This window comes from Molossus molossus, unplaced genomic scaffold (assembly GCF_014108415.1).
Source record: "Molossus molossus isolate mMolMol1 unplaced genomic scaffold, mMolMol1.p scaffold_m16_p_7, whole genome shotgun sequence".
NCBI classification, from domain to species: domain Eukaryota; kingdom Metazoa; phylum Chordata; class Mammalia; order Chiroptera; family Molossidae; genus Molossus; species Molossus molossus.
In genome coordinates, this window is record NW_023425401.1 from 7,269,316 (window position 1) to 7,283,140 (window position 13,825).

Below are 13,825 nucleotides of genomic sequence, written 5' to 3' on the forward strand. Positions count from 1 at the left end.
GCCTGAAAAACTGGTTTCTTCTTCCCCAAACTAAGTGCACAACAGGGATGTCTGGGTAATGAGAAACAAAGTGAACAATCACTCTGGAGCCATTTATTCCTTACGAGGGTTTCAGCCAGATGGAGACGGGGGGGGGGGGGGGGGGGGGAGCAGCGTGTCTGATACAGATAAGCAGTGGCAACAACACACAACTACAGTCTCACAATGTCACAATCTGGGGGAAAGGTTTTACTGATCCCCCCGGGCCCGGTGTCAATGTTGGGATTCTGGCAAAACCCCAGAACGTGTCAGTTTCCCTTCCGGGCTTGTAAATGCCGAGGACCCAGCTTTAGTCCTGGGCACTCGTCCTTGCGGATTCCCGGAGCCGAACACATCAGGAAGATGCTCTGTGACTCACTGTGATTTCATACAGCCAGTTATATAAATCCCTCGATCGGTCATTTGCGTAGGAAGCCCTGACAGGTAACCAGGAAGGCGGGTAATTTTAGAGGAGCTCGTATTTGGGGTGCTGCTCTGTTTTCTCCGGCTGTCTCTTCCCACCTAATTAATTCTGCATAGGAAAGTGAGTCTGTTTCACGGACAAGAGTCTGGTGGGACAGGCGCAGGGCAAGGGAAGGAGTGGGAGGCAGCCCAGGCGACAGGGTCACAGGGAAACCAAGTCTGGGATCTAGAAAGGGCTCTTGGACTATGCTCAATGGAATGCCAGTACCCTCCTCTGCATTTCCACGCAGACACAGCAACATCTCTGAAAGCAAGTTGGATGCTTTCCCAGAAGTTTCGACTCTCGTGAGGGACCGAACTCACCATTTCAGTGCCACCCAAACAATATTTTATCGCCTATGGGGATTTCTCGTTCTAAATGGGTAGTTAACGACTTGACAGATCTCTCCGTTGAATTCACTGTGTCAGAGGAAGTCTTCATGACCGGTTCAACCAGGATCGTTCCGCCTGCTAAGAACATCAGCATAAACGTTTTTAGCAACTGAGCCAGTTTTACCTGCCTGCCCTTCAGTTTCGTTTAAAATGACAAATTAGCCCAAACTTTGCTGAGTAGAAAGTCATGCTCTCAAGAAATGAATGAATCATTCATGAAAAGGCTCAGAATTCTGTCAACAAATGAATTGGAAGTCCTTTCATACCAACTCATTGTTAGCATTTCCTGATAAGAGAAGTGGTTGAGGGTGGACCTGTCAAGACAGGAAATTGCATGTAACTCCTGTCACCATGGCGATGCAGGTGTTGGCATGAGGCGGTGGCGACATGTAACCATTCTGAAGGGAATGAGCTAGGCAGATTTTCGTTCTGTGGAAAAGCAAGACAGAGTCAAGAGATGAACGAGGCAGGAGGGGGAAGCGCTCAGAATACACCCAAGAGCCAGCAGCCTTCCCAGCACTGGAAAATCCCAGAGCAAGCCCTCCTCCCCTCTTCAGAGCCAATACGTGGTCTAGGACAGCAGTTTTCAAACATTTTTGACCATGACTTGCAGAAATAAATGATTTTTTTTTATTCCTCACCTGAGGATATTTTTCTACTTATTATCAGATAGAGTGGGAGGGAGGGAGAGAGTTAGACAGAGAGAAACATGGATGTGATAGAGCCACATCAACTGGTTGCCTCTCACACAACCTGACCAGGGCCAGGGATGAACCACAACTGAAGCACGTGCCCTGGACTGGAATCAAACCCTCGACTCACTGGTCCATGGGCCAACACTCTAACTGCTGAGCCAAACCAGCCAGGGCAGAAATATATAATTTCTATATGATAGTCTGGAATATGTATCTGCCAACTATGCATATATACATTGTATGTATTACTCTATGCACCCATCTGTCAATCCACTCATCCATCCATCCACCCATCCATCCACCCATTCATTCACTCATCCATCCATCCATCCATCCATCCATCCATCCATCCATCCACTCATCCATCCATCCATCCATCCATCCATCCATCCATCCATCCATCCATCCATCCATCCATCCATCCACTCATCCATCCATCCATCCAGCTATCCATCCACCCATCTGTCAATCCATCCATCCATCCATGCATCCATCCATGCATCCATCCACTCATCCACCCATCCACCTACCCACCCACACATCTGTCAATCCACTCATCCACCCACCCACCCATCCACCCATCCATCCATCCATCCATTCATATACATGAGGGTGAGGACAGTCACTGTCTAGGTCACTGCTGTGTGTGTCTTCTAGTCCAGCACAATGCCTGACTCAAGCAAGGACTCCATAAATATTGATAAAAAGGATAAACGTATGTTTTTACATCGTTCTCATTCCATCAGGCACAACTGCTTACTCTCCCTTTCTGGTAGAGAGTCTATCGCATTTCTTCAAGGCTAAAAGATGTGTCATTTTAAGGGGCAGACCTATCACATTCTTTCACCCCTTCCCACTGAGCACTGCACGGCCTGCTGGTAGACACAGCTGTAAAGCTACAGCATGCTAATCATCTTTCCTTTTCATGGGCCATTTCCTTAAGATATACTCCAGGACTGGGATCGTGAGTCAAGGAGAGGGGCATCTCAAAGGCTAAGGAGATAGGATGCCCCAGAGCCCTTGAAAGGCCAGCGCCTGTCACCAACCCTCTCCAGCAATGAAGGGGGACACTGGTTCTATCACAACTTCAAGAGGGCATACTCTATTTTAAAAACTTGGCTGATGAATTTGAAATGACCCCTCGCTGTTTAATTGGCCTATCTTGGATAGCAGATAAACTACAGGGAACTTAAAAGTCTTATTCTGGGACTCTCTCTTCTCTTCAAATAAAAACTTTTCATAGCCCTGGCCGGTTTGGCTCAGTGATTAGAGCATCGGCCCGCGGACCAGAGAGTCCCGGGTTCGGTTCCTGCTAAGGGCATGTACCTTGGTTGCAGTTTGTCCCAGGCCCCAGTTGAGGTTGTGTGGGTGGCAACCACTCGATGTGTCTCTTTCACATTGATGTTTCTCTCTCTCTCTTCCTCTCTCCCTCCTACTCTATCTGAAGATAAATACAAAAAATGTCCTCGAGTGAGGATTTAAAAAAAAATAAAACAAAACAAAACAAAAAAAACTTTTCATAAAAACAGAAAGGTAATGGGAGCCCCTAAATCAACATGGTATCTTGTGATGCTTTTACAAGAATTGGGAGAAAATGCATCTGCTTCTCTTTTTTTTAAATGAACCATGAAGCCGGACCTGTAACAGCAGGGTGCTCCCCTGTGTGGCAGCTGAGGTGCGTGGGGAAACCCCAGCCCAGAGACCTTTCCAGCAGGGGTGGGGGGCCCAGCATGCAGTTCGCCAAGCGGGGCTGGTGAGTGGGGTTTGTGATGGCCCCTGTGAGCCCGAGCAGACTCCGCACAGGGACTGGGGGAGCCCTGGCCCCACAGGGGCCCCCATTCCTGCTTACTAACCCCTCAGGAAGGGAGCACACTGTCTGCTGAAAGAGGGTGAGCCAGGAAGGGACCACATGAGTTTAATCCCAACTACACACTGATCTGGCTCACACCCCCCCCCCCCCCATACACAATCTAACAGATTTATGGATACCGACCATGCAAGAACTAAGTAGGGGAGGAAACTAAACCAAGGGAGCGATAGGATTTCATTCTGATATTCTAAAATGAACACAGAGTACTGTTTCTTTAAAGATATTTTAAAGCATTTAGTTAAGTTTCTTGAAGCAATTCATTTGGACATTAAGCATCATGAAGGGTGTGTCTGTGGCATGTTCTCTGTCCTTCCACGGGGTCCCCTTGGCTCTCTATGCAGGCCCTTGGGCCCCTGCGGCCCTCACACCACGAGTTCCTCTACTCCTGGACACTCGCTGACAGAGTCTACGCCCAGAGCCCTGGCCTCCGCGTCCAGCCCCAGCCCACGTTCTCTGTCTCTGCTGAACCCAAGGTGCCCATGGAGACATACATCACATGCCATGTCCGTTTCGCTACAGGCTGTGCTGTGACAAGACCTGGTTTCAGTTCTCCCTGCCGGGGCCAGGGACTGCCCACGGGGTCTGTCCCCACCCTGGAACACGCAGAGACAGAAGCACCCACAGAGTCCGCAAAAGCTGGTGTCCGGATTAAAGGACATCATGGGGAAAGGGCAGTGGCCATACAGAATGAAGCCCGAGTGAGGCCCAGCCCACTGGGTCAATCTTGGATCCACCACCAAACCTGCCTCGGGCCCTGGGCAACGGAGACACATCAACTCCTCTGGCCTCCACATCCTGCCCACCAGTGACAGGTTTGATTGACGGTTTGGAGAGTCCCCTACACTCTGACATCCTGGGATCCTGTATACACCATTCAAATGTACTTTTATCACTTCATCCCCCTTGGTATGTGATACAACTTAGGCACAGACTAAGCACTCAGCTGTCACACAGACGAAGTCCAAACCACAGTGAAAAGCACGCTGGACGCCTGTACCAACAGAACCAGGGCTTGTGTGTGTGCCTACGTGTCTGTTCCAAAACACCACCCCAGTCACGGGACAAACACCCTTAGGTTCTTCACACACATCTACGCGACAGTTATTTAGCTCCTGTTTCTTTCTGACCCCTCCCCCCCCCCACCCAGCTATTCGCGTCTCGTCTCACTGCGCATCACGAGGGTTCGGCTGGAAGAGTCCTTGACTAGCTGCTGGGTGCAAATGCCAGGTTCAGTGGTCCCCGTGCCAGGCTCGCTGGCGAAATGCACACACTTCACCTCACGCACGAAGCACCGGGGGGCTTAGCGATCACCTGCTCCACCTACAGAAACCCCAGACGAAGAGCTGGACTTCGGAGCTGAATTCCGGGGAAAACACCTGGCAGCAGCGGGCATGGAAGACTGGAAGGCATTTCCTTCCCCACCACTTGGCAAAAGGGGTGGGGGTCGGGACTCCATTTTCAACACCCACCAAAAGGCAAAAAATCAATCTCAAGTTGGTCTTCTCAAGAGAGAAGGAGGAGAAAATTATCAATGATGATGATGGTAAAACTATCAATGATGATGATGGTAAAACTATCAATGAGGCCCTGGCTGGTTTGGCCCGAAGACTAAAGGGTCATGGGTGCAATTTCAGTCAAAGGCACGTACCTGGGTTGCAGGTTTGATCTCTGGCCCTGGTTGGGGTTGTGTGGGAGGCAACCAATCGATGTGTCTCTCTCACATCGATGTTTCTCTCTCTCTCCCTCCTTCCCTCCCTTCCACTCTATCTAAAAAATTCAACAGAAAAATATTTTTGGGTGAGGATTAACAAAAATTTTTTAAAAGATATCAATGATGATGACAATGATAGAAGATATTAATGATGATGACGATGCTATATGATATCGATGATGGGCCCTGGCCGGTTTGGCTCAGTGTTGGAGCATCGGCCTGCGGATCAGAGAGTCCTGGGTTCGGTTCCCACTAGGGGCATGTACGCCTCCCCCAAAAAAGATATTAATGATGATGATGATGATATAAGACATTAATGATGACAATGACCACAGCGGCAGCTAATTAGTAGTAGTAGGGGTAGTCTTAGCTACCATTGCTCTGGTGCTTACTATATACATAATCCCCTTTATCTCATACATTATCTCACTTGATTCTCATGAAGAACCCCATGAAGTAGGTATCATTGTGACCCACACCCTCAATGCTAAAAAGAAACTGAGGGTTGCAGTAACCCACTGAAGTCCCACAGCCAAGAGACCGCAGAGGAGCCTCACCCCCAATCTGTGCCCCTCAGGGCCTGGGTTCTAGGGGGCAGAGGATGGATGCAGTCATCTTGGATCAACGACTGAGTCACGGCCTGCAGAGGCCGGGGAGGCGGGGGTGGGGGGGGTAGCACAGGCGATGGCCATCACTCCGGCAGGTCTAGGGTGGGGTCAGCCAGAGCTCTGCCCTCTGGCCCTTCAGGGGCGGGGACCTCCAGCTGGAGTCCAAGGCCAAACGACTGTTTGCAGCTTCGCAGGAAGCTGTTTGAAAGGGCCACTGAAAAATGACCTCACTAAATCGAGCTGCAGCGATGTTTTATTCCTTTCACGCGATGCCGTGTTTGAAGGCACGAGGCCTGTTTGCAGAGCCTGGGAAATAAGCCCGTGTGACTTAGGCTGGGAAAGACAACAGCGTCTGACTCGGAAGGCGAAACGCGAGGCGGCGGCACTTCTCTCCAAGCGGGTCCCCGCTCCCAGCACCTGACGGCCCTGTGACTAAAAGCCCGTCAGCTCCGAAAGGCTCTTTCAGGGGAATGTCACTTGTCCTGACACTTATGCACATTAAACCATCTTCTCTTGTCCTGACACTTATGCACATTAAACCATCTTCTCGTGGCTCTAACGGTTTGATTTTTTTTTTAAAACGAGATTGGTAGACAGACTTAAGATCATAAGCTGTAGGATTTATAGCTTATTTTTCAAATAAATGACAAGTCACTGTCACCTGTCTGGGAAATGGCTTTAGGCAGTATTAGTGAAGAGAAACCCAGACATCCCAAGTGTCCCCAATCTACTGCACCTGAATTAAGACAAAGAACACTTGAAGAGGTAAAAATTGGAACCCTACTGATCTATACACAGGGGGTGTCACCGTTCAGCTCTCCCCAGAAAGCGTGTGTTGATGATGAATAGGGCAGATAAGACACAGAGGCCCTGAGACCCAGTAAGGACACCTGGGGCATGAAGGAGACAGACTGTTAGGAAACAGAGTATGAACAGGAGAACGTCCCCCTCTTCACAATGCAACCAGGATCGACTGTGGAAACGAAACCCAAGAGTGTTAGTGGGGAGGAACCAGAGAGAGCAGTTCCACAGATGACGACGGGGTCTAGCCTCCAGAAAGGTCCTTATAGCCCAACAGCCCGACAGAGGCGAGGCTGGGAGGGAGGACGACCATGCTCTCCAACGACAGAGCCTCCCCCGGAAGCCAGCAAAGTCCATTCCAAGGGGGGACAGGTTCTCCACCTACACCCCTGGGGCAGAGCAAGGCATTTAAACTAAAGCACTAGGATTGTCAGAGCAACGCCTACCATTAGGGAGAAAAAGCTCTGGGCGTCTTATCCTCTAGGGAACCCCAGACACTGCTGCTTCCTTTTAGCCTTTTCCATCATGTTTTCCATCCTTCAAATATTGTACCGGTCAGCCTGCACCTGCAATTGTACCTGTGAGGGAAACGAGCCCTTCAGAGCAGCACCCATCAGGTCCCCATGGCTGGACTGCCTGCCTGCAGGTGACCCTTCCCGGCAGGGGGGTCCCAGCAGTTCAGTAACTGCCAAACCCAAGGCGTGCTGCCATTCCGGGCCCAGCTGCAAGGACGGTCCAAGGGGTGGGAGGCTTGCAGGACGGGCGTCTGGGCCTTTCTGCTGCTCCTACCGACCAAACACGACTATCTTCTTAGTGAAAGGACGCGGGCAAACAAGATAAAAACAGGGTTCTCACAAGTAGAATGATGGTGTTTACTTCTTCTCTTTTGATGCAACAGAAAAGGAGCTTCACCTTCCAGGTTCGCTCTGAAGACGGACTGGTCAGGAGTGCTGTGATGGTCAACGAGAGCACTTGGACTTCAGGGCCCACAGAGCACTTCGGTCTGGTTAGAATGCACACTGAGTCCGGCCAGTGTGGCTCAGTGGTTGAGCATCGACCCTGCACCAAGAGGTCACCAGTTCGATTCCCAATCGGGACACATGCCCAGGTTGTGAGCCTGATCCCCAGTTGGGGGCACGCAGGAGGCGGCCAATCAATGTTCTCTCTCATCAATGTTTCTATCTCTCTCTCCTTCTCCCTGCCTCTCTCTCTCTCAAACCAATAAAGTTAAAAAAAATTTTTTTTTTTTTAGAATGCAGACTGAATCAGGGGCTCTGGGTGGGGTCCGAGATTCTTCATTTCTAAGAAGCTTTAGACGCTGCTGGTCTGCAGACCACACTCCGAGGAGCTCTGCTCTTCACCAAGAACTTTTCTCGGAGGTTCTCCCCCTTGTCTGGGGAGACGAGAGGCCGTAAGCCACAGGCTCTGATAACTGGTGTAAAAAAGCAGGACTGGGCCAAGTGATATACCATGTGTCACTCAAAATGCACCTGGCCACCGAGCTCGCGTTGACGGGTTGCTTCAGGACTCTTCTGGAGGTTTGCTACTTGCCTGGAACACGGAGAGCGCGCAGAGGCCCGCGGTGTGAGCCACTGAAGGGATGCACAAACGACAGACGGAAGAAGGAAGCAGCGGCCCGGGCTCCCAGCGGCCGGGGCCTACCGTCTTGCAAAGCTGTCTACCGGTCACGCAGGGAGACAGGGAACAGCACAAAACCACGGCCTGGCTGGGGAGCACGAGGGGGGAGGAAGCGGGGGAGGAGAAATAAGACGGGCAGCAGCTAGCGCTGGGGGAGCGGGCAGTGCCAGACACCGTGTGACGTCTTTCACACGCCCTCTTAATCTCCCCGAAACCTCTGTGGAGTGAGGATTGTAGAGGTGCCCCTGTGCCGCCTGGGCAACCGAAGCACAGGGAGGATGAGCAACCCGAAAGGACGCGGCTGGCAGGGGGGGCTGCCGAGCCCACGCTGTGCCCCTGGCAGCCCCTCTCGGCGGGACCCCCAGGGGTCAGCATGCCCAGGCCGGACACTGTGCAGCCTCCAGACCAGACGGCAGCCCAGCTCCCAGACCACGTCGGTAATTTCGGTGCTTGTGTGTGTTTTTTTGTTAATCCTCACCTGAGGATATTTTTCCCATTGATTTTTTAGAGAGAGTGGAAGGAAGGGAGGGAGGGGGGGGAGGAGAGAGAGAGAGAGAAACCTCCACATTGATTGGTTGTCTCCCATACCCACCCTGACGGGGGCCGAGGATGGAACCTGCCACCAGGTACACGCCCTTGGCCGGGAATCACACCCACAACCCTTCGGTGCATGAGCCAGTGCTCTAACCACTGAGCAACACTGTGCCCGTGCCTTTATTATACCAACACACCTCAGCACACGGCCTCCATGTGTCTATCAGCTGGGTCTGTCCTTCTTGTTTTAATTGAGAAGTAAAACGAAGAACTGCAGTGAAAACTGAGGCGAGAATTGTTTTAGGAGAGGTAACTTTTTAGACGTTTCAAGACCCTACAGAGAATCTTCTCCCACCCCCGGACCGAGCACGCGTTAGTGGCTGGCTGTGCACTGAGAATTAGTATCGGGGTGAAGAACGAGGTGGCTTGGGTGCCTGGCACGCAGGAAGCCCCCGCTGCACGAAGGCCCTGGGCTGGCGCGTCCCTGAGCTCCGGCGGGGGCGCTGTCCTGGTTTCACCCAACGGAAAGGAGGCTGGTGGGACGTGAAAGTCAGAGCCCGAGCCCCGAGCCCCGCCCCCTCCGCCCCCGTACCTCGGCTTGGTGCAGTCTGACCATGAAGCCAAACATTTAAAATTCTATAAATAAAGTAAGATCGCTTCAGTGCTTATCTCTGTCATCTCTCTCTTTGATGTTAACGCTACAGATTCTCATTAACACCCACAGTCACCTACTTGGGAAGAGTCCTGAGCTACCCAGGGGAGCAGCTGGGTACGCATTGGGGGGGTCTGTGGGTGGTACTGGGTGGACCTGGCCTCCTTGGCACCTGCCCAGCCTGCTTTTGGGAGCCCACTCCACCTCACACACAGAACTTGAACCCTCAACCAGCCAAAGATCCCAGCTGCGTCTTGACTTGAACCTAGAAAGCCGAGATCACCGGACAGCTCGTCCAGGGCACCATGAAAACCTTAGCTCGAGGCAGGCAGGGAGTCTCCCAATCCTCAGAAGTAGCCTAAAAAGGGTCTCAAACTGGTCTCCAAATTAGAAAAAGCATTGAGGGGCGGGAGGAGGTAAACCAAAGAACTTATATGCATAACCAAAGGGCACAGACGACAGTGCGGTGAAGGCAGGGGACAGGAGCAGAGAGAAGGGGGTCGATGGAGGGAAAAAAGAAGGGACCTCTGTAATACTTTCACCAAACCAATAAAGACAAATTTAGAAAGAAGAAAAAGCATTAACTTTCAAAATGGAACCATGGGGTTCAATTCTTTCCTCTGCCACTCAGTTCATTTGGGCCTCAATCCTGTCATCCATTAGCCCAGGATAACACCCACAGCAGAGACAGAGCGAGGTGGCTGTCGCCGACCCAGCCTGCCGGTGGCATCCAGTGCTCAGCGGCGGCTCCAGAGGCTGTCACATAGCCCTGAGGGCCACACAAGGCAGGGTTTGCAAGTGTTAACAGTGTATGAGCAACGTTAATATTTTTGCACGGTTCCCTGACTGTTAAGAATACAAAGTAACAGACCAGCATTGCAGTAAGTGCTGTCTCTGGTGTCAGAGAGTTGAAGTGTTTCAGTGTGCCCCTCAGCGGGACATGTGAGTGTGGGGTAGGAGGGACATTTACCTTTTCCAGGGCCTCTCTGTCGAGGAGTTCTTGCACAGCGAGCAGCTTGATGCTGGAAGAAAAAATTAAAACCACACATGAAAACAAACCATTTCATGTCACCGAGCATCACGCAAGTCACAAGGACAAAAGTCTGAAACTTCAGCCTGCATTTCTGCGTCACCTCCCACCTCAAGGTGACCTCGTGTTTGAATGGAAACGACCATTTCTGAACTATTAAAAATGTTTCTAAATTGTGAAAGTGATTTTAACTGTGGGACCCAGCCATTCCACTTCTGGGCAAACACCCAGAAGAATTGAAAACATGGACTTGAACAGGTATTTGCACACCATGTCCGTAGCAGTGTTGTTCACGACAGCCGATGGGTAGAGACAACTAAAATCCATCAGTGGTACACACACAGTGGAATACTATTCAGCCTTAAAAAGAAGGAAATTCTGGCATGCACTACAACACGGATGAACCTTGAGGACATCATGAAATGCAATAAGCCGGTCACAAAAAGACAAACCCTGTATGATTCCACTCCCATTCAGAGACAGAAAGTAGAGGGGTGGTTCCCAGGCACTGGGGGAGCGGGAGGGGAGCCAGTGTTTAATGGGGACAGAGTTTCCGTTTGGGATGACGAATCAGTCCTGGGAATGGATGGTGGTGACGGCAGCACAGCAAAGTGAATGCGCTTCAGGCCATTAAATTGCACACTTATAAATGGTTCATGTTAGAGAAAATTTTACGTTATGTACATTTCACCACACACACAAAAAAATCTGAAAGTAATTGATAGCTGCTTCATGTAAAGAATTTGAATCAATCCAGAGGAATATAAAGAAAACAGCTGTCCGTGGTCAGTACTAACCTTCCCTGAGGACCCTTTCATGACCCGCAGACAGCGAACATCACTGCGTGCACATGGATCCAGCCCTGCTGTGTGTAGGCAGCCAGGGTACACGACCACTCTGACGTGCTCCCCGCCCACTAGGCGCTCATGGCCCCCTGGAGGCAATGTGCCAAGGGGACGGCGGAGACTCAGAGAGGAGCCGGCCCCACAGAAGTCAGAGAAGGCTCCGTGGAGGAGGGACCGGGAAGCTTTGCCAGGGGGAGGGCTTGGGACAAAGCCCCCCCACAGAGGGGCAGCAGAGGCAAAGGCACCAAGGTGGGGAGAGAGACAGGCCACAGTTTCCGGTGTAGGGGCCAGAGCCCAGACTGCAGCCAGCAACTGGAATGAGAGAATGCGGAGGTGGGTGGAGGTTTTACAGGGGAGGTGTTTCCCCTTTTGTGACAAGTGGCTTCTGAAGGGTTCACGGTCACAAGAAGCAGGCAGCCGAGGCCGGACTCATCAGCACACAGGCGGAGGCAGGGAAGGTCCGCGAGACTGTTTAGGGAGTGGGTCAGCTGCTGTGGCCATGCTCCTTCTTTACCCAGCTGGCCTGCTGATGGTCTCTGGTTACCGACCCCCGCCAACCTGCACGGGATCTCTGGAGCAGGAAGGGGCCCCACCTGGACCGCAAGCTTCCCTCCGAGTTATGCCCGGGATAAGGTTCACCTAAATTTACAGACGTCTTCCCCATCTCTCTGTGCAACTCAGCAAGCACTATCCAACCAAATGCAATGATGTGCTTAAAAGCAACTCCAGGAACTGCATGCAATAAAAGTTTTAAAAGCTTACAAGAATCCACCACCAACAACAATTCAGCAAACATCAGGGCTAATGGGCAGGCCTCTTGAGCATTTCCCCTGCGCCAGGCACACTGACTTGGACGTGTTTGTTTTGTCATTTCTCTGGCTTGGAAGGGTCTTCCCCAAGCTCCTTCCCACCGGATCCAGCTCATTGCCTCACAGTCTACGTGCAAATACTGCCATCTCTGGGCAGCGTCCCCGGGCACCACGTCTTGTTTTCCTCAGCGCACTTACTGGTACCTTGTTGTGGCTCATGTTTCAGAAGCTTAAATTGCTTCAGAAATAACCACGGAAAATATGGACACTGCAGGAACTTTTTAAATAGTCTCTTGTCCCTGCCCCTCTCCACGATCCTGAAGTCCAGTTTGGGATCAGATATCAGATATGAACTGGTTGGAGAAAAGGTTTAAACACTGTTAAGATAGTCAACTCATTTTTTCTCCCTATTTGCAGCCACTCTGTTCCAGCCACTGCGGAACACGAGCTGCAAACCAACAGTCTCGGGCTCTGAAAGAAATGATATTGTAACAACTTCCGCTGACTCTTAGAGCGAAACCTGAAGGATGCTACTCCCTGCTCCCATCACTTCGCTTGGCAAATGCTTGGCACACATACTGGCTATTCTCCAACCCTCTCCACCTCTTTCCATGAAAATTTTCCGCTTTCAACTTCGGCACGGCTTCAGAACCCTTCGCAACACTCCAGTGAGCCACAGCCAATCATTTGAAGTTTGGCATGTGGGATTAAACCAATTTAACATCTGCTATAGAGCCAATACCAAATAATATTAATGTGGGAGAGGTACAGAAAAAAAACCCCACAACAAAACACAGACATTTGTACACTACCAAACCTCGGTAACACAAGCTGAGATTGTTTTAGGGGCAGGAGGGAACAGAAGGAGAAGATGGAGAGAAGATACAGGATGCTCAGATCTACATGGTTTGAGTTTCAAAAGCGACGCCTGTCAGTACAAATCTGCCGCAGCCGCTCGGAACACCGGGTTTCTTCAGGAAGCTGCGTTTCTTCCCTCCTTACAGCTGCCGTCCCAAGGCGTATCCGAGATGTTTCCTGTTACATAACTATCCTAATGTTATTTCTTGCCTTATTGGAAACTCTCAGAGTTGAGAGTATTTATTTCATATTTCTAGTGTCAGATTCTTCTAGCACATCAGACACTCCCTGGGAGGGAATCTCATCTCTCATTCTGAATCCCGCTCCTCCTTTTTCCCTCCTTCCATCAAACATACATGGAATTCCACAAACATACACGGAATCCCTTCCATATGTCAGACACTGTGCCAAGCACAGGGGCGACCAGGGCAGACACAACACGTCCCAGCTCTGACGGGGCTCCCAGGGGCTAGGATGCTGCCCAGGCACAAACCCTGAGAGGTGTGTCTCCCTGAGACTCCTGGGTCCCCACGTGGACCAGCGGAGCTGGGACACACAGAGCACGTCTGCTGGGTGGCCAGGCTAGGTCAGCATGCTCGCCAACAGCGGAGCTCCATCAGAGGGGCGCTCCAAAGAGCTGCGATTTCTTTTTCTGCACTCGTCTTTGAGAAGAGAGGCAACTCCCACAAAAGCAGTGATTTATTTAGAAAAATGGCAACTTTGGGGGAAAGGTCTGAAGTCAAGCTGGGCAACGCTTCGAAAGACCTAGAATGCATGCAGTCGAGGTTTCCGGAGGAGCCGCAGGAGCTAAGGTGAGTGAGGGCGATGTCTTACCCAGCTGGGCGGCGTCTGCCACCGTGAGGGCCCCAGCAGACTCAGAGGGGGTGCTGGGGAATGAGCC

At 51.2% G+C, this 13,825-nt stretch overlaps 1 protein-coding gene across 1 annotated transcript in view; it reads right to left on the reverse strand.

The window, feature by feature from the left end:
- The window catches only part of EEPD1 (endonuclease/exonuclease/phosphatase family domain containing 1), a 93,080-nt gene that overhangs the window by 25,023 nt on the left and 54,232 nt on the right, over positions 1-13,825 (reverse strand). The window contains exon 3 of the mRNA XM_036247483.1: positions 10,353-10,404. Coding sequence (XP_036103376.1) covers positions 10,353-10,404 — 52 coding nt within the window. The remainder of the gene's footprint in view (positions 1-10,352; positions 10,405-13,825) is intronic.